Genomic DNA, 27418 nt, shown 5'->3' with positions numbered 1-27418 from the left:
CCTGGTAAAACAGGGATGGTTAGGTGTCTTGATAAGGTGGGAGTGTTTGAACAGGAAGAATGACGAGCTGACTATAAAACAGTTTCTTCCCGTCATCAGGGTCACAAAATTTTTCAGATACACCTCTACCCCGATATAACGCTGTCCTCGGGAGCCAAAAATCTTACCGCGTTATAGGTGAAACTGCATTATATCAAACTTGCTTTGATCCGCCGGAGTGCGCAGCCCTGCCCCCCCCAGAGCACTGCTTTACCGCATTATATCCAAATTCGTGTTATATCAAGTCGCGTTATATCCGGGTAGAGGTGTATATGCAAAAGCAACAGCCTTACGGGCGTTGTGATGGGGTGCCTACCCACAGGGGCATAGAAGAGGTTAACCAGGCCCCGCCCTGTACAGAGCAATGGAGGTGTCCTCTGAGTGGCCCAGAGAGGCTGCATGAAGCACAGCCAATCAGGGAGGAGCTGCCGGGAGCAACCAATCCAGGCCTAGCAGGCTCAGATAAAAAGGAGCTGCAGGACAGAATAGGGGCAGTTGTTGCTGGGAGCCCAGGGAGTAAGGACTGCATCCCTGGAAGGCTGAGAGAACTGTAAGCACCTTGGACAGAGCAGTGGCTGGCTACTGGGACTGAGCAGCTGAGTGCCCTGACATGAGGGGGAAGAAGGTGCTGGGGCCCTGGGGAAATTGACCAGGGAAATAGAGCAGCACTGACAGAGGTTACAGAGGAGCAGCAGGAGGCTGCTATTTACCAGGTTCCTGGATTGGGGTCTGGAGTAGCGGACAGGCTTCTGTCCCCCTCACTTGCCACTGGGGAAGTGGCTGGACTGTTGGTCAGAGATTCCCCTCTCCCCACCCTCCAGAAGGGGGAAACCAGGATGGTGACACGGCCGGAGGGTTGAGTCACAAAGAAGACGCTGCGGTTCTGGAAGCTGAGAGAGGCGCCGTAGGCAGGAGCAGAGACAGAGTGCTGGTGTGCAGACTGCATACCTGGGCGTTGGACTCAAGCTAATCCCCAGCACAACCAGGAGGCGGCACCAGTCTGGTGATGAAGGCTGCACCCCATTACAGGCATTCAGTCGCTCCTGAGATAAGGGGATGGTGGAGAGGACTAAGCGCTGGGTGAAGAATTGTATGGGAAGTTGACCCTGAGGAAAGGGAACTGAAGAGACTATATAGCATGGTCATCCTGACACAAGGGAAGAGTGTGGCGCAGTGCAGCACAGACTCCACTGAGGTGAGTACGAGGGAGAGAGAAGACTACGGAGTAGCCCTGGATAGAGGCACTCTGCAGAGGGCAGCAAAACCCTCCCAGGCTGGACCCCACACTTGTCTATCCCCTTCGTTGGGGGTGGCAAGCAGCAAGGGCGGATCCAGGCCCTGCTGATGCACATGTTTGAAAATCAGCAAAGACTGTGGGAGGCAAACCAGTACCTGCAGGAGTACTTGCTAGGTATTATGGTGCAACAGCAGTACTTATTTAGGTGCCAGAGGGAGAAGAACAGGAAAGACCATAAGGGCTGGGAACAGGGGGCAAGACCCAAGGCCTGGAGGCCAGAAGCCCAGCCAAAGTTATGTCTGTTGCCAGAGAGGACACCTACAAAGGTAGTGCCCCTATGTGAGTTGTAATGAAGAAGGTCCCCAGGAAATGAGATTGGCAAGGATGCCCAAAAGAGGCCCACTTGCTAAGAGAGTAGGTAGGGGCCCCCCTCTGTTTTTCATGTGGGGAGTTGGAGCACCTTGAAAGAAAGTGCCCCCATAGGGAGAAGAGGAATGGCCCAGAGAGGGGTAAGGTTGCCAGGAAGGGGGGACAGGAAGCCCATGCTTGGAGTACAGAGACAGTGGGGGGAACCACATGAAAGGGTAGAGGGTTCCACCCACACACTTAGTAGAGTGTAAGAAAGAGCTAACTGACAAAGACTGAGACAGAAAGATGTAGGGGTGAACCTAGAGGTGTAGCAGGCTACTGTGGGGACCCAGACCCTGGGGGAAAAGGGACTGGGGAACCCTCAGGGGCAGGTGAAGGAGCTGAGTTGGACATTGGATGCAGCCGAGGAAGCCCTGCAAATAGCAGAGGGGAACTTATAGTTCCAGAGAGACCAGGCCTGGTATGTGAAAGAGGAGAAGGAAAATGTGTGTTTCCTGCTGAAAGGCGTAGAGCAGGAGAAGGATGACCTATGAGCCCAGCTGAGGCAGATGCAGGACTGGAGACATCCATACCCACACCGAGGGTTGCAAGCTTGAGGGGAAGGGTATATGATGTGATGCCTACCCCACACAGACACAGAAGGGGTTAATCAAGGCCGCCATGGATGGAGCAATGGAGGTGAGTCCTCTGAGCAGCCCAGAGAGGCTGTGTGAAGCACAGCCAATCGGAGGAGTTGCTAGAAGCAACCATATTGGGCCCAGCAGGCTCAGATAAAAACAGAGTAGGGGCAGTTGCTGCTGGGAGCCCAGGGAGTAAGGACTGCATCATCCCTTACTGGAGGGCCGAGAGAACTGTAAGCACCTTGGACAGAGTAGTGACTGGTTCCTGGTGCCCTGAGGTGAGGGTGAAGAAGGTGCTGGGGCCATGGGGAAATTGACTAGGGAAATAGAGCAGCATCGACAGAGGTTACAGAGGAGCAGCAGGAGTCTGCTATTTACAGGGACCCTGGGTTGGGGCCCGGAGTAGTGAGCGGGCCTGGGGAAGTGGCTGGACTGTTGGACAGAGATACCCAACTCTCTTTCCCCCCCCACCCCGAAGGGGGAAACCTGGATAATGATACGGACGGAGGGCTGAGTTGCAAAGAGGACGCTGCAGGTCTGGAAACTAAGAGAGGAGCCATAGGCCTGGGTGGGGATGTGGGTGTTGGCCTTGAGCTAATCCCCAGCATGACCAGGAGGAGGCGGCAGTCTGGCTTTGAGGACCACGCCCTGTGACAGGCTCCTATGATGAATCAATTAGGAAACAAAGACAAAGCAAGAGGTGCACATACATCAGTGAATATGGTTAGCACTACCAACCTTCAACCTTTGCAACTAAGATGGCTAGTACATTTTAGCAGGACTCTGTGCAGTTCTTGCATAGATGAGAATAAAGTTCATGCTACCATTTTATTTTTTGTTTTTATCTACTTCTCTCTCTTTCTTGAATGAATGGTATCTGGTTTAAACACAATTATAATTTGGATTATGACTATTAATATTCAAGAAACAAATACCAATTGTCCATCCTGGGAGACATGAAAGGTCCTATTCTCTGAGGAGGAAAAACAAAGAGGTGGAGTCCACTAACTCAAACATGCCAAGGACATAAAGGGATTGTGCTCCTTGTAGTAACAGATGCCCCAGATTGGGGTCTGTGCTAGCATAAAGGGAACCCCTAGAACTTGGGGGTACCAAGGTATGGTGACTACTTTTATTACAGCCATATCACAAAAAATGTTACTGCTATGTTTTCCCTCAAAATGATTGCTAAGCCACAATTTTAGTAGTGAGTATTTTACCATATTTAGAACATCAGTTGTGTTTCCAAGGCTTCTGTCATCACTTTCCTTATCTGAATCTTCCTCTGTGGTACTTTCTTCAGGTTTCTCTTTTTCCTGCTTCCGATCCTCTTAAAAATAAAACAAGAAATATAAACAATAAGTACAATAAATTGGAGCAGGTGATATATAGCAAGCCAAACATCACCCTTATGTGGTAGGGAAGTATTATTATCCTTACACAGATGGTGCCTTAGCTCCCTGACATGCCCCATCCCCTAACCCCAGGTGGCAGCTCCTCCACATTTGTTTAGGTTAAGACCAGAATGAAGTCTAGCAGACCAATGCATCCCAGGGCATTGCAAGTCGCAGCTCATTTTTGCAGATTTTCAATGCAAAAGAGTCACCTGGAGCAAAGTTCCTTTTGGGTGAGCCTTTTAGTAATATTGTACTTTTTAATTTCCAAGGAAGAAACAGTCTTGTGGTTAAGGTACAGAATTGGGAAAGACCCAGGTTTTCTTCCTAATTCTTCCACGGACACTTGTAGTGTCTTGGACAAGTCACTTAATCACTCTGTGCGGCAGTTTCCTTATTTATAAAATGAGGATAACAATTACCTACTTTACAGGGCTGTTGTGAGGCTAAACTCATGTATGTTTGAGGTCTTTAGATAGCAGGAACTATAGGTAAACAATAGTAGTTGTTTTTTCTTTCCCTCCCTGCGAAATCCTTAAGCATCTTTTCCACAAAAGGGCTGGGGAGGAACAGATTCCCCAGCACTACTTTCCAGCCTTTGTTTTTGTGCTCTCTCAGAGTCTGGCCAGCAAACACTGGGTTGAGACCCAGGTGTAGTGCTCAGTTGCAAGTTATGAAAGTCCTCAATCTTCAAATGAGTGGTTCTCTCACATAAGTACAAACAGTATATATCTAGCGCTTGGAAGACCGCAACAAACAGAAACATTATGTTTCACCTGTTTTACAGTCCACAGTAGATTCAATTGCTTTATTTGTATTCACTTCTGTTACAGCAGGATGGTTTGTTGTGAGTAAACTGAGTGGGACAGTGTTGCTGGCAGCACATAAAGAAGGTTTTAGGGAGCCTTCTCCCAACGGAGGTAACGTTCGCACCATTCGACAAAACTGTTCTGGAGATTTTTCCTTAAAAAAAATTTTTTTTAAAGGAAGTGTTAAGAATATTCTGAGACTGATAAGAGAAAATCACCTTCTCATACTTTAATTACAGTATTTGCTAGAGGAAAATACTGTAATTAAGTATGATAAAAGCTGTTTGTACTCTTCAATTATTCACAGTCCTAAAAAAATTGATAGGTATATTAAGCTGATGCTTTCCACACAACAGTCAAATAATTGTTTGATATCTTAAAATAAGCAACAATAAAAAAGAGCTTCCATTATGATTTTAAAAGAATGAGAGTTTATTTAATCCACAATTTAGGTACATAGAATATTTTCCCTTTATTCTGTATTTATCTACATTCTGTAGAATGGAAACTGGATTTCAAAATTCAAAGATATCAAAAGGGCACAATGGCCTTCAAGGGATATATCTTTTTAATATTAAACTAACGGTAATTTGAACAGGTCAAAATTCAAAAATTCACACATTTCTACACTCATTTCAAATGTAAGAATCTGTAGAAATATAGTATGTTTCATTACATGATACATAATAATAGCATCAGAGCTTAGCATAAACAAAGCTTGGAAGCTGGTTTCTGAAGAAAAATGGGCTTGTGTGATTTCCTGTTTCTTCATGATGTATAAAGAAGGCATGAAAAGTTTCTCCTCCCCAATGCTAAAGTCATCCCCTTTTTCTTTTCCTGGTTTTTACATTATAAATTCAAATGTTCTCTACACTGTTTCTCCCCACCCCCCAAAAGACACTATGGACAACTGGCGAACTGGTGGTTTTATGACACCACAGATATCAAGGAAGCAAAACCTTATTACTTAAGAGGAAGTAATTTTTATTCAGGTTAACAAAACAAAAACCAAACACCAATTTAACTCACACATTAGATAAACAGACAAGAAATCTCCTAATTTACTTCTCAGGGGCCTCCAAAGGAAGCCCCTGGAAAAACAGGGAAGGTGAGATTCAACATTCCTGATATCTCTAAAGAGAGGAACAAAAAGCAGCAGGCTCTTACACATTGTTAAATTTCAGGCCTCTACAGATCATAAAAAAGCAAAACAGGGCAATTACCCATTTTTTCCCCATCATCAAGTAAGAAGAGGTTACTCATCTTGTGCAGTAACTGGAGTTCTTCAGATGTGTGTCACTGTGGGTGCTCCACGTCAGGTGTGCTTGCACCCTGCACCTTTGACTGGAGATTTTGGTTGCAATGCCTGTTCCGCCTGCACATGCATCCTACACATCCTTCTGCCCCACATTCAGGCTATACGGGGCTGCAAAAGTGAATCACCCTCAGTTCCTTCTCTACCATAAAGTCCCACCAGGGAGACGCTAAAGCAGAAGGGAAGGAGGGCAGCTAGTGGAGCACTTACAGGGACACACATCTCAAAGAACTCCAGTTACTACATAGGGTGAATAACCTCTCCTCCTTCAATTAGTGTTCCTGTGAATGCTCCACTTCAGGTGACTCCCAAGCAGCACCCTGTAAGGAGGCGGGAGATTAAGAGCAGAGGAAAGAACTGCATTGTCTACTGCAGCATCTGATCTTGCAGCAGGAACGAAGGCATAATGGTTAGACAAAGCATGAACAAAGGACTATGTTGATGCTCTACAGATCTCTGCAACTGGTATGACTAAGTAAGGCTACAGATTTTATATAGTGCTCTTATGGAATGTGCTATCACTCTCGAAGGAGGCTGAACCTGAGTTTGGTTGTAACAGACCTTAATACAGCCAGATATCCACTTTGATAACCTTCTGTTTGAAAATTACCGATGCCCTGTTTCTGTCCGCAATGGATACAAACAATCTAGATCTAAACAGCCTGGTCCTAGCTAGATAAAAGGCTAATACCCTCCTAACATTTAGGATATAGAATATAGCTTCCTGACTCTGATGTGGTTTGGGGGGTGGAGGGGGGTGGGAAAACAGGAGATAAATAGTTTAATATGAAATTCTGATGACACTTTTGGCAAAAATCTTGGAAGGGGCCACAGCATACTTTGTCTCTGGTGAATACCATAAATGGGGAGTCTGCCATTAAAGCCCTCAGTTCTCCAACCCTGAAGGCAGACATGATGGCCACCAGAAAAGCTATCTTAATTGATAAATTTAATAAAGAACACACAGCTAGTGGCTCAAAAGGATGTTTCATGAGGCAATTAAGAACTAGGTTCAGGTCCCAGCTGGGACTAATATCTCTGATTTGAGGGGAGAGATCCAATAGACCTCTTAGGAATCTTGCCATGATTGGGTGAGCGAAGACCAAAAAAAATCCTTATGGATAAAGTGAATTGAAGCTAAGTGGAGCCTAATGGAATTCACAAAAAATCCTGATGTTTTCAATTCCAACAGGTAATCCAATACAATGGGAAGAGAACAGTGAGTCCTTAATGTTACACCAAAGATGATATTTTCATTTCAGGAGGTAAGTATTTCTTGTAGATTTTTTTCTACTATCTAATACAGTGCTCCTCACTATTTCTGAAGTGAGGGCCACTTTGGCAAAAAACCTTCAATGTGAGAGCCACATCAACTACTAAATTAACACATTGCTTCCTATTCCTTAATGATGTAATGTTACAGAGCCACTCGTGTAACTAAAACAAAAAGTACTTGTACAATAAAACGATACTCCTTTTATAAAATAATAACCAGAAAAATATATGGAATTAAAAAGGCACCTATGCGAGTAAACTTTTTAAGAGCAGAATAATGCAAAACTTACTTTAAAAACTGGATGAGTGAAAGTGTGCCTGTTCCTCCTTGACATTGTTTATGCAGTATTTGTAATCTGTCATCGCAATCCTAGTAAGGCAGTCCAAATGTTCGTTGGTCAATTTATTCCTGTTTTCTTTTCACCCCTCTGGCTGCGGGGTGGGGCTGGGGATAAGGGGTTCAAGGTGCAGGAGGGGGCTCAGGGTTGGGGGTCTGAGGGCTCTGGCTGGGGGTATGGGCTCTGAGGTGGGGCCAGGGATGAGGCGTTTGAGGTGCAGGCAGGCTGCCCCGGGGCTGGGGCTAGAGGACTCCCCCCAGCCCTCTCCCTGCTGACAGCAGCTAGCTCCGGGGAAGGGGTCTCTCTCCCCCTGCCGGCAGGCAGCCCGGAGCTCTCGGAGAGGGGCCCCTCTCCCCCCTCTGGCAACAGGGAGCTCCGGGGCCGGGGGAGAGGCCCACAGCAGCCCTGCAAGCCCCAACTTGATCCCCTCCCCAGTTCCTGCCCAGCCTCACCTCTCTCCTCTCCAGGTCCCTGCTGCATGGCCCTTTAGAGCTGCTGCATGGCTATTTATAGCCCGCTGCGCAGCCGTGCAGCTTAGAGGAATTTAGCAAGCCACACTTAGGGTCGATGGGAGTCACCACTAGCTCACAGGCCTTGCAATGAAGAACACTGATCTAATAAAACCTGTTGTACTTCTGATTAACAGGATCTCTCTACTTCAGAAAACCTTTGAGGAACCATACCTGGAGCCTCAGAATCTGCAGGCTGGGGTGAAGTGTTTAACTGGCATGCTGAGTCAGCAGATGAGAACTGACTGGACGATGCTACGGAGCACCAGAGTTGAGTCTAATTAGACAGGGATCCAAAACTTGTTTGAATAATGCTGGTTCAAGCACTATTAACCTGGCCTGATCTTGTGTGACCTTGTTGAGAACCTTCAACAACAACAGTGTCTGTGGATAAGCGTAGAGAAGATCCCTAGTCCATTAAATGAAAAAAGTGTCTCCTATGGGCTGGGGACTGAGACCCTTCTGGAGCAATACTTCATGCATTTTGCACTGGCTGCTGTTGCAAACAGGTGAGCCTCTGGGAACCCTCAAGCTATGAATACTGTGTCAAGGACTCAAGAGTCCAGTTATCAATCGTAATTTAGAAAGAAATCTCTGCTGAGGTCATCTGCCATGGTATTCTGAATACCAGGGAGGAAAGAAACTGCAATGACTATCTGGTTGGCTATGCACCAATGCCAGAGTTTTGATCACTTCAGCACAGAGATGGGGAATGTGCTCCTCCCTGACAGTTGATATAGTACATGTATTTCACATTGTCTGTCATTATCTTTACTGACTTGACTCTGATTAGAAGTGTAAAGCATAGGCCAGCAATTCTGACCACTCTCAATTACAGACAATTGATGAGGAGAAGCTGCTCTTGTAGTGAGCATTTGCCTTGTATCTTCTGAGGTCCCAGATGTATCCCTCTACCCAACACTGAATCATCTGACATTATCATTATGGTAGGAGGGTATTGTGCAGGTTTTGGTCAGGTTGAAGGACCTTCAACTGGTTGAAGGACCATAGAACCCATTGGGGAACAGCCACTAATCTTCCCTTAATGTGCTTGCTTGATTTGTAAGCCATTCAAAGCCATCCAGGGAGACTTCGGAAATGTAATCTGGCATGTTGCACTACAAAGACGTAAACTGATGTGTGCCCCAGCAGTTGATGACAATCTCTTACTGTTACTTGAGGACTGCCATGAATCCTTGAGATAAGACTCAGTGCGAGATATCTGCTGGAAGAGACACATGTTCTGCCTGTCACTGCATCCAGGCAAGCTCCTATGATATCTAGATACTGTACTGGAGTCAAAACAGACTTAGAGGTTAAGTTGAAGGCCCAGGCTGTGGAACAGAGAACACGTCATCTTTACAGCCACCAACACTTCCTGATAAGATCTGCCCTAATCAACAAATCGTCCAGATACGGGGCAATTAATATACCCAGACAACGTAGGTGGGTGGCAACTACCACCAGAATTTTTGAGAATACCCTGGAGCAGAAGATAGCCTGAAAGGGAGCATGTGATATTCGTGTTTGTTGTTGATTAGAAAATGAAGAAACCTCTTGTATGAAAGGTGAATAGCGACATGAAAACGTGTCTTGTAGGTCAAGAGTCACAAATCTTGGTTTCCTGGCCAGGGGCTCAGATGATCTATGGTAAGTTGAACTGGGGGCTGGGCATGATCTTTGTGCCCTCTGAGACTTACTAAATCTCGTATTTACAGGCGTATAAATCAGGATCTCAGCATAGCTTTCGAGTCCTTTAAAATGTGGAAAGATGTATCCATTGAGTCTGCAAAGAGCTTGTGAATATCAAAGGGAAGGTCCTCAGTGGTACTCTGGACCTCTCTTGGGAAGCCTTACAACAGCTGCAGCCCAAGACGCTTTTCTCAGACTGTGCTGCAGTATCTGAAGCATCCAAGGAGACCTGGAGCAATGTCTTTGCCAGGAGCTGACCCTCTTGAATAATGACCTTAAATTGGTCACAATGTTTCTCTGGCAAATGATCAATAAAGGAATTAAATTTGTTGTAATTCAAATAGGCATACTTCGCTATGAGCACCCGATGGTTCACTATTCTAAAATGAAGTATGGCTGAAGATTTATGGCCAAAAAGATAGCGCTTCTTGTGGTCCTTGCTGTATGGGGTGGACTTTGAGATATATTGTTTGCCCCATTCATTAACAGACTTCACTACCAGAGAATTTGGCACTAGGTGAGAAAATAGAAATTATGATTTCCTGGAAGGGACATAATACTTTTTAATCCACCTCCTTGCGGATAAGCAGTGCGGTAGCTGGGATTTGCCAAACGGTCTTAGCAGGTTCCATAAGAGCTTTGTTGACCGGAATGGCAATCCTCAAGAATTTTGACATAGGTAAAATATGTAGGAGTTTATGGTGTGACTCCTGAACTGTGTGTCAGCAATTTCATCAGTTCCTGTAACTACCTGAAGTCATCTGCCAGAGAAGATGGAGACATCACAACTTCAGACGATGAGGAGAAAATATTTGTAAGAGGTGTTACCTCCTTGTCTGCCCTTGATTCCAACTCCACAAAGGTTGTCTCCCCTGGCATTCATAGTGCCACCGGTGGTTGGGGAATGTACTCTTCTTTGCTTCCTTCCTTTGTGATAACTTCATCACAAAACTGTTGACAGAATGCCCATAGCTCCCAACAAGGCCACATATGGGATAGGTGGAGGCAACCATCTCTCTTCTTGCCACATGGGTGTTCTTTGAGGTCTATACTCCTCCAATGCCTCAGTGTAGGAGAGGCAGCAGTGTGTTCTAGAGTAGACAGGGGAAGCCTATTCTGAAATTTGAGAGTCTGAGGATCCTCTTCAACATATCCAAGGGGGAGAGGAGGGAAAATAACTGTTCTGCTTGTGTTGTAAACGAGGGTGAGTATGATATTCTAGATGATGGATGGGGTCAGTGACCAAGTAAAACTTGATGAGGGTAAACCCCTGGTACCAGTTAGCAGAGGAGATTCTGACTCTGAAGATACTAGAAGATCCTTAGAGTATCTAAATTCTATGGCATCAACGACAGGCCCAAGAAAGAACCTGTGGAGGACAGCTTCGGTACTGATGTAGCTGGCACTAAGTGCTTGGCATGGGAATAAGTAGACTAATTACACCAATCGAGCAGTCTTCAGTAGCAAAGACTTCCAAGTGGCTGGTACCAACTGATGTTCAGGGATGAGACTAAAATTCTTCTGGGAAGAGTGTCTATGGCTCTGCGTATGATACCTGAGTTCAGTACTGAGTCTGTCTTTGAGGACTGACTCCTTGAAACGGTCTTCCTGGTCTTTGCAGTACCGGAATCACTTAGACCCTGCATGATACTCCCCTGGGGCCCTGAGGTCTACATAGCCTTCTTGTGCACCACTGACCAAGACTTTCTCAGAGATTTACTCTTTATCTCTTTCTGAATAGAGGCAGATGCCAAGGCTACCTTTGCTGAGGTCTTTGGTGCCATAGATGCAATCAGTGCCATGATACTGCCTCCATCTCTATCGACCTCCAGTGACCAAGATACTGATGTGGATGGGGCACAAGCTGTTCTGGGACATCTATATACAGGGTCATCTTCCGCCCTGGATCTGAAGCCAGTTTTAAGGCTTGCACCATCTTCAGGAGTTTAAAACTTGATCTCCCTATTTTTTCAGGATCTATCATTGAAGGAAGTGCAGATTATGCACTTACTGGGAATATGAGTATCTCACAAACAACAAAGGCACTGAGAATGCCTGATTGGGACAGCCTCACAGCAATAGAGGCACCTTTTAAATCCTGCGGAACCTGGATCACCCAAGCAAAATAACAAAAAATGACCCCTAAATAGGGAAAGATTTTACAACAATATTTTTTTTTTTAAGAGAAAGGAAAAGAAAAAAGGGAACTACAAACACTATAAAATAACTAACTACATACAAAGGCCTGGTCTACATTATGAGTTTAGGTTGAATTTAGCAGCGTTAAATCGAATTAACCCTGCACCCGTCCACACAACTAAGCCAAAACTATTTCTGTCGACATAAAGGGCTCTTAAAATCGATTTCTGTACTCCTCACCGACAAGGGGAGTAGCACTGAAATTGACATTGCCGGTTTGAATTAGGGTTAGTGTGGACGCTATTGGCCTCCGGGAGCTATCCCACAGTGCACCATTGTGACCACCCTGGATAGCAATCTGAACTCAGATGCACTGGCCAGGTAGACAGAAAAAGCCCCACGAACTTTTGAATTTCATTTCCTGTTTACCCAGCGTGGAGCGCTGATCAGCACAGGTGATTATCAGCTCCCTACGAGCTCCAGCGTGGACCGTACAGGAGATACTGAATCTGATCTCTGTATGGGGAGATGAATCTGTTCTATCAGAACTCAGTTCCAAAAGACGAAATGCCAAAACATTTGAAAAAATCTCCAAGGCCATGATGGACAGAGTCCACAACAGGGACGCAACACAGTGCTGTGTGAAACTTAAGGAGCTGAGACAAGCGCAGAAAGCCAAAGAATCAAATGGACACTTACTGAGGGAGGGGCGACTGACGACTGTAGCTATCCCACAGTTCCTGCACTCTCCAAAAACCATTTGAATTCTGGGTTGAGCTCCCAATGCCTAAAGGGTCAAAAACATAGTAGCGGGTGGTTCAGGATATATGTCGTCAGCTCCTCCCCTGCGCCCCCCCCCCCCCGTGAAAGCAAAGGGGAAAAATTCGTTTCTTGCCTTTTTTCACTGTCACTGTATATCTACTGGATGCTGCTGGCAGACGCGGCGCCTGGACAAAAATGGGAATGACTTCAGGTCATTCTCTTCTTTAAGTTTTGTGTAATGGAGATTCAGTCCTGCCTGCAATATCATGCCAGCTGGAGGCTTCTGCTTCAGGCTGCTCTCCCAGGTGGAAACACCGCGCGGTCACACCTACCCCCAGCCTACCCCTTACTACCAGGGCTCACAATCAGATACTTAGACCTCTACGTTTTGCTGCAAATAAAAAAAATAAAGCTGCCGTTTAGAACTGTCCCCCAACATACAGGTCCTGGGACATTTTGTATTTTACCAGTGTCAACCAAAGGCCCACACACAAATGGAGATTCAGTCCTGCCTGAGCTTCTATCTTAGTGCTTATCACAGATTCCCATTTTCAGCTATAGGCTGAGGAAGTGCAGAATGGTGGTGCACTCTACTTCGCTGTAAGCCAACCGCCCTGCCCTCCCCTCCCCCCCCCTTTGATCTCTGCTTGCAGAGGCAATAAAGTCAGTGTTGTTTCAAATTCATGCATTTTTTATTACTTCATCACACGAATGGGGGGATAACTGCCAAGGTAGCCCGGGAGGGGTGGGGGGGGGAGGAGGGAAGCAACGGGTGGGGTTGTTGTAGGGGCATCCCCTAGAATGGCATGCAGCTCATCATTTCTGTGGGATGTCTGGGGCTCTGACCCGGAGCGGCCGTTTGCCTCTCTGGTCCTTTAGTAGGCTTGCCTGATATTCTAGGCAGGACTGACTCTCCATTAGACAAAACTTAAAGAAAAGAATGACCTGGGGAGTCATTCCCATTTTTGTCCAGGCGCCCCCTACCAACCTCACCGAGGCCGGCCAGGAGCACCCATGACAGCAGCAGACGGTACAGTATCGCTGGTAACCGTCTTTGTCAACTTGCAAAGGCAAGGGGATGCTGCTGTGTAGCGCTGCAGTACCGCATCTGTCAGCAGCATCCAGTAGACATACGGGGACAGTGAAAAAAGGCTCAACGGGCTCCATGGTTGCTGTGCTATGGCGTCTGTCTGGGCAATCCAAGGAAAAGGGCACGAAATGATTGTCTGCCGTTGCTTTCACGGAGGGAGGATTGACTGACGATATTTACCCATAACCACCCGTGACAAATTTTTGGCCCCATCAGGCATTGGGATCTCAACCCAGAATTCCAATGGGCGGGGGAGACTGCGGGAACTATGGGATAGCTACCCACAGTGCAACGCTCCAGAAGTCGACGCTAGCCTTGGCACATGGATGCACACCGCCGAATTAATGTGCTTAGTGTGGCCGCATACACTCGACTTTATACAATCGGTTGCCAAAAATCAAATTCTGTAAATTCGGAGTAATCCCATAGTGTAGACATACCCTAACTAACTAACTGCTGAATAATAAAGAGAACAGGCACACAGTAGACACTGTCTCAGGCTGAAGGCAGTTGAGAAGGAACTGAGGGCAGTTTGTCTGCACAGCCCCATATAGCCTTGCTGCAAGGCACAAGGATGTGTGGGGCACCTGAATAGGCACGGTTACCAAAATCTCCAATTAAAGGTGCAAGGTGCAGGCACACCTGAAGTGGAGCACTCACAGGAACATTACTCAAAGAAGAACCTTGAAATACAAACATTTATTTCAAAGAGGGATATTTATCTGGTGAGTGTAAGCTATAAATTTAATTTTTTTTAAAAAGTCTCTTTTCCTGTAAAAAAAATCATGGAAACTTAATAAATGTCAAAAATAGTTAGCTCTGAATTTACCCTCTCTCTCCGTCGCATTCGAGCCGATAACGTTCTCTGCAAGGTGTTAGTTACTAATGAATCACCACCCAGTTTAGAGATAGTAGCAGCCAAACAGTTTTCACGTAAATCTTCATGTATTTCTTCAGACCCTTTAGGCCTTGGAGTGGCAAAAACTAGCATGTGACAGCCACCACAAGCAACCTACAGTGTAAACACAAAAAGATCTCATTGGCCTGCATTCATCTTCTGGACCAAGGACTAAGAAATATGTTAGAAGCTCCAAATGTTTTGCTCCACACTTAGTTACAGACTTCAGTATGTTAGAGTACAAACTGTAATCACTGATGTTTAAAAAATATAATGGATCGAAACTTTTTAAGTATAATATATCGTAAAACAGAATAAAACTAGCCAACTCTCCAGAAGCAAGCAACAAATTCTGCATCAATTTTCAAAGGAGTTTAGTAAATCATTTTGATGTTAGCCAATATTACATATACATAATGTTACCATCTCTTGCAAACTACCACAAGTTTCATAATATTGGATGTTTTATCTAGAGCCCTAGCCAGTATGGAAGACAAGTTATTACATGAGAATCTCAGCTTTCTTTTTTAAAAAAAGTTTCTATCCCTCATAGTTGTAGATAAAAGCTTGAAAACATGACCCACGTGGCATGTTGATGGCCCAAAAAACAGAAGCAAATAAAAAGAATCCAAAATGGCTTGTTTTGTTTTATTGATCTTTTGGGGCCTGACTCAGTTTCTGAATGTTTGGAGCTAGCATTACAGCAATTTTCTTCAATACCAGCAGGAAGACTAAAACAATAACCTAAAAGAACAATATTGCCTCTCTTCTCATCATGTTTGGATTAAAAAATGAATACATTTTCATTTTATTAAACTTTTGTAAATAACCTACATTATAAATAATCTTAGATATTAAAGTGATATACATCAGGTGGTTTAGGTCCACACATTGGGATGGAAGGCTATTCTTAAAACTAAAACTACCAAAATGTTAAAAAGTTTTTTGTTTGAAATGTATAGATTCCTTTGAAGTGTTTGCAACCTAAACATTGCAGTGTTGTGGAAGTGCACAACAATCTGAAAGAAAAACGGACTAGTCTATTTTTATGGTCCAAACTGATCACAGAGCGAGAAGTGAAGCAGCAGAATGGGAAGCGGTAAATAAAACAAAACATTTTAACATTCTTTCAGTATTAATCTACAGTATTAATACTATAAGGAAATATTATAAATATGATTTTAAACTGTCAGATTTCCCTTAATAAGGTATGTTTATAAAGTATATGCATTTCAAAGTTTGAGAAAAAAGAACAAAGCAAAGCCTTACCAAATAGACTGCAAACTTCAAGAAATTAGAACATAAGGTGGGTATGAATTGATTAGTAAAATTCTCTTCTCCAAGTCCTAACTTGCCATGTCGTCCATCTCCAAAAGTAAACATAAGGCCATTGTCTACATGGAAAAAGAAACATGTAGAAGGTCCGTTAAAAGCACATGACAAAATTGTTATAAGAGTAGAATTAAATATATTTTGAAAGCAAGGTATATTTCATTTTCAAAAATCAAATATAAACAAAGATTTGTATGATTTTTAAACTACTGAATATGGTCCAGAAGATAAATACATTTTCAGACAAAAGTATTGACTGGGATTGTTAGTCTAGGTAACCAAAAATTAAAACACTAAAAAAAAAATACAATACAACTGTATAGCAAAACTGAGACTCATGCAAGAGTGTCAGGCAGGAGTTTGTGAGGCTACAGCTTCCTTAAGAGGTGGTGTCGTCTACAGGAATAACTATATACAGAAAGTCAAAAACAGAATTCCTAAACTCCAATCTGGCCCTTCCACGGACCGCTGGATGGCCTTGGGCAATCACTTAACCTTACATTAAATCTGCTTGTTTGTTCCTCACTGTGCTCATTTTATAATAAAAAAATCCATATCATAAATGATAATACATCATCATTTTAAGTACATTTCAGAAGTTTCAGCATACATACCTGCTATTACAGCTGTATGATTTTCCCCACATGCAATGTTACATATTTTATGCCTCTTCAGATGTTCCACTGCCTTTGGTACAGAGGTTTCAAAAATAAATGTACCATGTCCAAGTTGCCCATATTGTCCAAGGCCAAAGGTATATACATCTGTTTCTGAAAATTGTACATGGAAAGTAAACAGTTAATTATAATTATAATCTTCCCACTACTGGCAAAACAGAAATCAAATCACACTCCAACTTTATAAAACGTTTTATCAATTCATAAAGTGTAATCACAATGAAAGAGAAAAATCAAAAGAAACATGAAATGAAAAACCACCCTTCCTCCGAAAGATTTAACTAAACATATAGAAAATAAACTGGTACGAGCTGCTACATATTTTGTTTCATGGCGTATTTGCAAAATAAGCTATTGACTAAATGCACATGTGAAAATAAGCCAATGAAAATTATACAATGTTATATATTACAGCTGAGATCAACACAAGCCCACGATTATTAAAAAAATTCATTATGTACATTTTCCTCTTCAATAGCCTACTCTTGAACTTCCTGCCACATTTAAAAATCTATTATGTATGATGATCCAAATATTTGCAGGTCTGGTACTGCTGAAATATTAAAAACACTGAAATGTTGTTATTGCAATGTATCTGGAAACTCCAAGCTTAATTTTCCTCTTCATATTCATTATCCATACAACCACCAGCAGGTATCAGGAACATTTGCTTTTAGAACGTTTCTCTCTGTTCAAGAATCAAGGTCATTCAGATGGCAAGGTTACATTCAGCAGCTAAATAAAAGCATTTAAAAATAGTTTTATGTTTGCATATGTTGAAAATATCTGATGATTTTTTAAGTGGAAGTAAAGGAGCCACACATCTCGCTATCAAAAGAAAGAGAACTCAAGATTTCGGAATGGAAGTGAATATGTCTGAATGTACATTGTACTCCCACAGGAAATCAAACTTAAGTAGAAGTCACACTGTACACCAGCAGGGCAAGTAGGTGCTCCTCCCACTTGTGGGGTAAAAGCCAGACTGCAGCACCAGGGCAGGAATGTCTCCTACCCATGGAGGTAGATGCCATGTCATAGCACCAGAAGCAGGAGAAGCACAAGCTCCTCCCACCCCAGGGAGGATGCCAGGCTGTCACAACAGCCATCTACGTACAGTAACTGAACACTTTTTGGCTGCATTCTCAGAGAAGCAATAAACTGGTAGCACATTTAAACACAAATCACACATTACATTTACTCCAGCGCTATCTCCCAACCACTCTCCCACCTTTATCTTGTCTTTCTTGTGGGAGAAGAAGAGGGATGGGAAGAAAATAGAAGTGGAGCAGACCCAGCATTACTAGCTCAACATATTCATTGACTTTAATTGCAACTTCAGGTCAACAAAGAATACAGTAACACAAAGCTGAAAAAAAGAAGTAGTATTTCTGCTTATAGGATATCTTTTCCCCTCATCGCTCTTTTAAAACAGTTTTAAGGATCACTTCTGCAAAATCAAAAGACCATGAAATATAAAGAGTAAGACTTTTTTTTAAGTATGCAGAATATTTTGTAAAATTATCTTCCTACTAAATTTAATATTAAAGCTCCCTCTGCTGGAAGATTCCGTGCTAGGAAAAAAATATCCAGAAAGGGATTGCTAACAAGTAAAATAAAATAAGAAATCAGAAAGATCCCTTAATTCCAATTAATGGAAGAATAACTGATAGATACCTAGACTTTCCAGCTACAAATACAGATTGTTCCTGAGGCAGATACTTTCTTTAGCCAGAACTGAAGTCTCGCCCTCAATTTGGCAAATGGATTTCCCAGGATGCATGATGCCATAAATTCTAATAGCCTTAGGAACATTCAGATACGTCTTGAAATTTCTCTGGAGACAAAGAGACCTTTGTCATCCTTGCTCTGATGAACATAATGAGTTTAAGTGAAGTTGGATGTTTATCATATTGTTTGCTAAGTCTAAACCAAGGTATGGAACATACTCTTCTCTAAGACAATTTAGCCTCTATGAACATCTGTGCTTTTAGTAGTCAGTTGCCATGGAATGAGAAAAAAAGAATGCACTGCTTTCTCAAGTGAGTTGCCACCACAGTAAGACATTTGTTAAAGACCAAGGATGCAAAAGAAAAATCAAATACAGGTAATGATCCTCTCCAACACAGAAAAGAAGGTATTTCCTATGAGCAGTCTTTATGGAATACATAGAAACAAGAGGGTCAGGCAAATCATCCCTTAGATTTGTAATGCAATTATTGAGGCCAAGGCCACTATTCTGAATTTTCAGAGTGCTTGAGCCTATAATAGAAGATACGTCCCAAAAACCCCAACCAAACAAAAAACATTAGAGCTCAGGAAGCATTGGAAACAGCATCTCTGTCTCCGATACTGCTAAGGAACCACTTCTGTTACTCTACTCGAGATAGAGAAGAGTTATGACTACATCCCTTTCAGCAGTTTCTCATGAAAGGGTTCCCTGTAAAGAGATGATAAAGGGAAGAAGTTTTGGTGGCTAGAGTGCAAAGGCATAGCAAAACTGTTCCAAACTATCTTGAGCACTTACTGTTGGACATGATTCCATTCAACGCCACCACAACAGAATACAGATGGTCCCCTCCAAAACTTAGTAAAATGGGATAAGTTCAAGATAGTTTGAGTTAGGACCAGGGCTGGCTCCAGGCACCAGCTTAACAAGCAGGTGCTTGGGGCGGCCAAGGGAGAGGGGCGGCACCTGCGACAATTCGGGGGCGGCAGGTCCCTCACTCCCTGCTTGGGGTGGCAGAAATGCCAGAGCTGGCCCTGGTTAGGACTTAAGCATTCTCTTTTACAGCAGAAAAAAGGCCCAAAGGTACAAGCAGCATAACTGTGCTTCTGACAATAGGATTTTAGATTTTTTCAAGCCAAAATAAGGTTTGAGATTTCTTCTTGTCAGTCTGGCTTTGGAGCAAGTTGAGAGGATTTGTGATATATGAAATATTTTTTCTTAAAAAAGGGGGGTAGTTTGGCAAATGACCAAGGACTTCAATCTTTCTTCTTCTCTATCACCTTATTCATATCTCCACCTTTGTATACATGTCAATAGATACATACAGCAGAACACTTCCTCCAAGTCTCACCTCAAAGTGGTAGCTGCAATTACAGATGAAGCAGTTGTAGTCAAAGAGTCCAGATTTTTGATTTGCTGTGATGGTGAAGAGAGGAAATAAGGGTGTAGGGGGAATATGATTCCTTATAGGAGGGCTCCGTGGCTCAAGATGAGATCCATGTATTCCCCGATGGCTAGAGATTTCTAGAAGGATTCAGGTTTGGTGTGAAGCATGAAGGCACAATTCCAAGAGTAGTTTTACATAATGAGAGAACTCAAATATTACAAATATCCCTTCCCTATCCATATTAGCCTGTAATTCCCATTTGCCTCCTCATCTTTGAATTTCAGGGGACCTTTGAAAATGAGCTCTGCATATTGCCTTAATTTTCTCCTCTCCTCAGGAAAATTAATTTTTCCCAGATCATTTTGGGCAGCTGAACTTCAGTTAATTCAATTATATTGCCCAATTCCTTTTTTCCTTGCTTGCTTCTTGCACCATACTATAGTCTGGCTTCATACAATGTTTTGTTTGCTTGATTGGGTATCATCTATAGGCTGTAGCAACACCATTAAGAACTTTGATAAAATCTGTTCTGTTTGCTCAACTTCTAAAAAGAATAGCAGCACAGTTGACAATATGAGTAGAGACTAAGGAGTTTGGTCACTTCTGCTCTCCTCATCCGGAGCCTGAGGAGGGAGCCCTCAGAAATAGGTAATAGAATGCAGTTATCTGCATTCATGGAGTATTAGGAGTGATCTGGGCCTTATTCAGCCTGCCAGTGGGGTGAGGGAACAGGGTATACTCAGGATCTGTCCCTTCATGCCAAACAGTGCACCAACAGTATCTGCTCACACACAGCTTCACAGCTGCTGTGCCTGTTATTCTTGCTTCATGTTCTTAAAGCTTTTTTATCACAATCCTTAGAGACAGATGAGTTATACAAGAAGATCGGGATGACCTTGTAAACTGAACTAATAGAAATGGGATGACATTTAATAGTGCAAAGTGCAACACCCTGCCTTTGGAGACTAAGCAACATGAATTTTTGTTATAAGCTGGGAGCGTATCAATTGGAAGCGACAGAGGAGAAAGTCCTGGGTGTATTGGTTGATCACAGGATGACTATGAGCTGTCAATGTGATGAGGCCGTGAAAAAGGCTAACACTGAAGAAGTGAGGTTCTTACCCACGAAAGCTTATGCTCCCAATACTTCAGTTAGTCTCAAAGGTGCCACAGGACCCTCTGTTGCTTTTTACAGTCCTAGGATGCATCAGGCGACGTATTTCCAGTAGAGACGGGGAAGTGTTAGTACCATTGTACAAGGCACTGATGAGACCTCATCTGGAATATTGTGTGCAATTCTGGTTTCCCAGATCATTTAGGAAAGATTAATTCAAACTGGAACAGGTGCAGAGAAGGGCTACTAGGATGATTTGAGGAATGGAAAACCTACCTTATGAGAGGAGACTCAAATTGCTTGGGTTGTTTAGCCTAGCCAAAAGAAGGCTGAGGGGAGATATGCTTGCTCTCTATAAATACATCAGAGGGATAAATAAGAGGGAGGGAGAAGAGTTATTTAAGTCAAGCATCAATATGGACACAAGAACAAATGGATATAAACTGGCTATCAACAAGTTTAGGCTCAAAATTAGGTGAAGGTTTCTAACCATCAGAGAAGTGAAGTTCTGAAACAGCCTTCCAAGGGAAGCAGTGAGAGCAAAAAACCTAACTGGCTTCAAGACTGAGCTTGATAAATTTATGGAGAGGATGGTATGATGAGACAGCCTACAATGGCATGTAGCCGATCTGCAACTGCTAGAAGCAAATATCTCCAGTGGCTGGTGATGGGACACTAGATGGGGAGAGCTCTGAGTTACTACAGACAATTCTTTCCCAGAATTCATGTGTCCTGCAGAATTTTTTTTCTGCCAAAGAAGTGCTGCAGTTCCACCTTTTTTTCCCACCAGAGGCCCCTGTGGTGCCACAACAGCCAGCTGTGTTTATGCTGCTAGCTGTTGTGGCACCACAGTGGCCTCTGGTGGGTGAAAGGTGGAACTGCAACACTTTGGCAGAAATATATTTTCTGCAGGAAAAAAAATTCTGCAGGATCCATGAATTCTGAATATCTGCAGATGTGCAGAATTCCTGCAGGAGTAGATTAGAAATAATCAGTTCATGGATCCCAGTCCTGTATTTTTCCCCAATAGATCATACATTTTTCTTTATAGCCATTAAACAGTGGTTATAGTCAGAAAAGTGACTAACACATATTCAAGGTCATTTAAAATTTCACAAGGGGAGGCTTTCTTGTAGAACTCACGGAAAAAAAAACAGATTTCATTTTCAATGTAATAAGATAGAAGAAAAGTTTCTCTAGGCATTGTCTGACATTTCATAAGAGTGTTTGCTCTATCAAGCAAAGTGATGCTTTTAATTACAGGATCAGAGAAAAGCCAACTCGTTTTCATACCTGTAAGTGCCACCGTATGTCCTCCACCACAAGCTACCTTATTAACCCTTTCCAAAATTCCAGGAACAGGCTGTGGTACCCTATTGTTTTTCAGTTGTTCAGGCAACAAACCTAGCTTCCCATTCTCAGGCTCTCCAAAAGTGTAGAGCTCACCATCTCCTGTGGAAATACAAAACAGAGCAGGATTCTTAGTACTTCACTAAAAGGCAGAGCTGGGCCAAGTTATTTTCTCATGCTTTCATAATCTGTAAAGTACCCGTTGCTTTTTGGACTTTTGTTTTAAATTATCAATCAAACAAAATGAGAGTTGTAACATTTCCCTATGTGAGAAGTCTGTCAAGAAGAAAAGCAAAACAATACTTGATTCTGAGAGGTGACAATGCATCACAACTCCCATTCTAGTCACTATATAAGTCAACTGGAGTTGCTTGCAGGGGTCTTAGTAAAGACTGGCCCTACTAATGGGGTACATGTTTTGTTTGAAAGTCCACGCTCTCTTCCGATGGAGAGTGAGGGGACAGAATAGGAAAGCAGTGCAAATATTGTAAAAAGGTTTGTTAATGAGCTACATAACAAGAAAAGAACCATTGTTCTGAAGACTAGAAATAGATGGCACTATATCTAGTACTCCAAGGTTCACTATGGCATTATCTCCCTCAGAAGAGATTTCTCCACCTCAGTATTACATAACAGCTTTCTGGTCAGCCCAGCAATTAAATAAAAGAAAATCCTTCCCAGACACCTAGAGTTAGTTTTACGGGCACCGGGTTTGCAATCTGTTCAATCCTAAATACAGCAATCCGTTCTTTTATAAAAGAGTTTCCTTTGTTTTAACACTTTTCAGTTTCCACCTTTGTTTTTTACGTCAGTCTGAGTTATCTAATCTGGCCATCTGTTTACCCTTCTACTATATTGATAGAAGAGTTAAATATGTCAAATTTACTGTCTAATGCTGTGCCAGTCTTTAAATTCCAATCTGATTTTCTGTTCCAAAAGCTGTGTTAGCATTCTGCTATCCTAGGTAAGAGCTAGGTCAAGTGGGAGAGATCTTTGGTTTCTGGGTGAAGCTCCAAGGACATAGCTATGGGTCCTCACCAAGCCTGAAAGAAGTCGTTAGAAACATTTCCCATAGTACTTGAGTTGCTCCTTAGAACTGTGTTCACACTGAGACTCCCTCTATACCTGAAGTAGCCGAATGCAGTCATTTTTTTTTTTTTAAGCCACAATTAGAGTTACTCCATGATGGTGCTCTGGCAAACTGTAAAAGCAATAGGCATTAAGCCAGTCGTAAATAACAGGAATCAAGAGGCCTGGGTTCTATTCCCAGCTCTGCACTGACCAGCTGGGTTATCCAGCACTCTGTAGCTGTTTCTGCAACCATAAAGTGGGGACAATGAAACTTACTTTCCCCTTTTTAAAGCATTTCTATGGATAAAAATGCTATATAACAGCTAAGTATTACAAAAAGGTGTTTACTGACTAGGGGTTTGACCCAAAACCTATTTAAGTCAAAAAGAAACTTTCCAATGAAGCAGAAAGAATCACCATAAAAATTATTTACATCTCCATATATCCTCTAAGAAACAGTTTGATTTTGTTTTTTAATCACAGCTGGATTTACCAAAGCAAAAGGATAAATAAATCTCTCATATGAAGCAAATCCAAGACAAAAATGTTTAGACTAAGGGCTGGGTGCTCAGGGAAACGTGTTAATTATGTGGCTGTAGCCATTACTTAAAACACTGGGCAACTGTCCCATTATTGAAGCATAATTATAGATATCTATCTAGAGAACATTTCTGAGATATACTAATTTTCCATAATTATAGCCCAATAAACTTAAGCATTAACAAACCACATTTATAGAATTAAGAGGAAGTATTAATACACACAGCAAATGTTTAAAGGATCATATCCAAATGCTATGAATTCAAACGCACTTTCATAAAACTACATTTTAAATGCTCTTAATACACACAAATCAGACTCCAAAACATGAGCCCATAAGTAACTGCATAGTATATAACACTATATTTCCTTGCATGGCCCAAGCAATTTTACATTAGAATCCTTCCCTCATGTTTATCCCTTTCCCCATCTCTCATTTGGATTTTGAGGTCCTAAGGACAACAACCATGCCAAAACCAAATAAGTCTAGAGGACAGAAATTGAAAATAAGAAGGAATTAAAAATAATCACATACTCAAACTCAAAATAGAAACAGGTAGTTAAGCCTACATACACACTTGTCCAAAGCAAATGGGTATGAATAAAATCATTAAAAAGCAAGGTTAATAAAATCAATTACCAGTTCCAAAGCCTAGTGAAGTCAATGAAACCTAAATGGGCAGAACAGGCAAAAGCAAGGAATTAAAATGTTTTTTTATTTTGAAAAATGAAAAAGTAGCAATTCAGAGTTCAAACGAAATGCACCATTTGTGTTGCATGCATTCCATTTTCCTCTTCCCTTTATCAAATCCGTATTCAGCTTTTACTCCGGTAAAACACTCACTGAGTGTATAGAGCTATGGCTCAAATTAATTGCTGAGGTAATTCTATTTAAATCATCTGAATTGCCCAGGGCTGAATTTGGCCCATTGTGTTTTTCTGCTGAGCCAATGTTTAATTTTGTAGAATTTTGGTTCTTAGTTATTTGGGGCTAGATTGTGTCAACAGCAGTTAGTGGGTGGCAAAGGGTAGCACAGAGCCTCCTATCCCAGGAGAAGGACTAGATTAGTCAGAGAAGCAGAATGCCACCAGAAGCTCGGACAATATGCAGCATTTCTTCCTGTCACCACCTCCTTGGAGGAAGTAATTAGGGAACAGTCCATGCACTCCTCCAACTGCAAATCTGCCTGGATCTTGCACAGGATACACAAATGATTTTTCAAGACAGATTTTTTTCTTCACTTTTTTCCTCCTTTATAGTGCTGGTACAGGGCAAATATAAGGTTGTTTGCATGCCTTAACTGGGAATTTCTTACTTTAACATAAGGGTACACTTTAAAAAAATACAGTTAACACTGAAATTCCTGGTTTATATTGCTGATTTGGGGGATAATTACAACATACTGAAACATTGTTTACCCCTAAATTACTGATACTTCTTCTCAATCTTCGTTCCATTTTAAAGCAGTTTTTTCTCTGGGAATTTCCCTAAAGAGTGTCCACATGAGTACTAAAAAAGAAATCCCCAAACAATGCTAATATGCAATATTTCTAATTATCTGAACATATGTAGTATTAACCTTAAATCATTTAAGTTTTAACTTAAGGACACATTCATTGGTACAGCAAAGTAGCCAGAGTGCACTGACCCGTTAAGTTTGTTTCCCCAGAGCACCACAAAGCAGCTGAAGTGTTCCGGTGAATCTGGCCCTTAATGTGCAACTGATTTAGGCATTTAGAAGGCTGTGTTAACAAAATCGGTGCTAGATCAATTCCCAATGACACTCTGCTTTAATGACTTCTCCTACACTCCTGCCTCCCACTTCCTCAATGTGCGGTGGAGACAAGGCAGCAGTGCTATCAGGTCAACCAACTGACACACAAGCCAGCTGGCAGCTACAGAACCTTTAAAGAGCAATGATCACTGGACTAAATCTGCCAATTTTATACAGCTCTCTGTCTCCTTCATACCACTGAGTAATTACCATCAGTAGAAATGCTGAATGTAATTCAGCTGTAGAGGAAGGGTGGCAACTAGTTGAGTTACCATTGACGTCACAACAGCTCCACTTAAGAGTTACCTGGGCTGTTGACTTGAGACTGTCTGTAGCCTATCATGAATACATTAATTACAATCTAATTTCTTCAAATACACCCTATGCACAAGATATCAATTAATTTTAACTATATGGTAAGTTTGAAGTGTGTGTTACTCTGTTGCTAAGATCCTTTGGGACAAAAAAGACAGACCCCAGATGCTAAATTTCATAAAGAACCCAGTTTAATTCATCTCAATGCAAAAAGCTAATGGATTTATTTGTATATCCTCAGAAAATTAATTCTCTACTCAAAAAGTAAGTGTTGTAAGTTTGAGGAGAACACCTGTAAAACAGAACTGAATCCCTGCGTTAAGTGCAAATTGGATCACTACCTTAACTATCCATCCACAGCCTCAGAAACAACTCTGACATTATCATCAAAGGGGCTGACAAAGGAGGTGCTGTAGTCATCATGAACAGGTCAGATTATGAACAGGAGGCTGCCAGGCAACTCTCCAAGACCACATTCTACAGGCCACTCTCCTCTGATCCTACTGAGGAATACCAAAGAAACTACACCATCTGCTCAAGAAACTCCCAGCTACAGTACGGGAACAAATCTACATGGACACACCCCCAGAACCCCGACCAGGGGTATTCTATCTGCTACCCAAGATCCATAAACCCGGAAACCCTGGACGCCCCATCATCTCAGGCATTGGTACTCTGACAGCAGGATTATCTGGCTATTTGGACACTCTCCTCAGACCCTATGCTACCAGCACTCCCAGCTATCTTCGAGACACCACCGACTTCCTGAGGAAACTACAGTGCATTGACGTTCTTCCTGAAAACACCATCCTGGCCACCATGGATGTAGAAGCACTTTATACCAATATTCCACATGAGGATGGACTACAAGCTGTCAGGAACAGTATCCCTGATGAGGCCACAGCAAGCCTGGTGGCTGAGCTTTGTGACTTTGTCCTCACCCACAACCACTTCAGATTTGGGGACAACTTATACCTTCAAGTCAGTGGCACTGCTATGGGTACCCGCATGGCCCCACAGTATGCCAACATTTTTATGGCTGACTTAGAACAACGCTTCCTCAGCTCTCGTCCCCTAGTGCCCCTCCTCTACTTGCGCTACATTGATGACATCTTCATCATATGGACCCACGGAAAGGAGGCCCTTGAAGAATTCCACCTGGACTTCAACAATTTCCACCCCACCATCAACCTCAGCCTGGACCAGTCCACACAAGAGATCCACTTCCTGGACACTACAGTACAAATAAGTGATGGCCACATAAACACCACCCTATACCGGAAACCTACTGACCGCTATACGTACCTACATGCCTCCAGCTTCCATCCTAGACACATCATACGATCCATTGTCTACAGCCAAGCCCTAAGATACAACCGAATTTGCTCCAACCCCTCAGACAGAGACAAACACCTACAAGATCTGTATCAAGCATTCGTAAAACTACAATACCCACCTGGGGAAGTGAGGAAACAGATTGACAGAGCAAGACGGGTACCCAGAAATCACCTACTACAGGACAGGCCCAACAAGGACAATAACAGAACACCACTGGCCATCACATACAGCCCCCAGCTAAAACCTCTCCAGCGCATTATCCACGACCTACAACCTATCCTGGAAAATGATCCCTCACTCTCACAGA

General features: G+C 42.7%; 1 protein-coding gene across 1 annotated transcript in view; it reads right to left on the bottom strand.

Moving 5' to 3' along the window:
- The window catches only part of RPGR (retinitis pigmentosa GTPase regulator), a 109036-nt gene that overhangs the window by 47783 nt on the left and 33835 nt on the right, over nucleotides 1-27418 (bottom strand). Inside the window, exons 8-13 of the mRNA XM_034754505.1 lie at nucleotides 22016-22174; nucleotides 16433-16588; nucleotides 15756-15880; nucleotides 14418-14600; nucleotides 4436-4622; nucleotides 3486-3595 (exon numbers count right to left, since the gene is read on the bottom strand). Of these exons, the coding sequence (XP_034610396.1) occupies nucleotides 3486-3595; nucleotides 4436-4622; nucleotides 14418-14600; nucleotides 15756-15880; nucleotides 16433-16588; nucleotides 22016-22174 (920 nt within the window). The remainder of the gene's footprint in view (nucleotides 1-3485; nucleotides 3596-4435; nucleotides 4623-14417; nucleotides 14601-15755; nucleotides 15881-16432; nucleotides 16589-22015; nucleotides 22175-27418) is intronic.

The sequence above is a fragment of the Trachemys scripta genome, chromosome 1 (assembly GCF_013100865.1).
Source record: "Trachemys scripta elegans isolate TJP31775 chromosome 1, CAS_Tse_1.0, whole genome shotgun sequence".
Lineage (NCBI taxonomy): Eukaryota > Metazoa > Chordata > Testudines > Emydidae > Trachemys > Trachemys scripta.
This window is presented reverse-complemented; position numbering and strand designations above follow the sequence as displayed.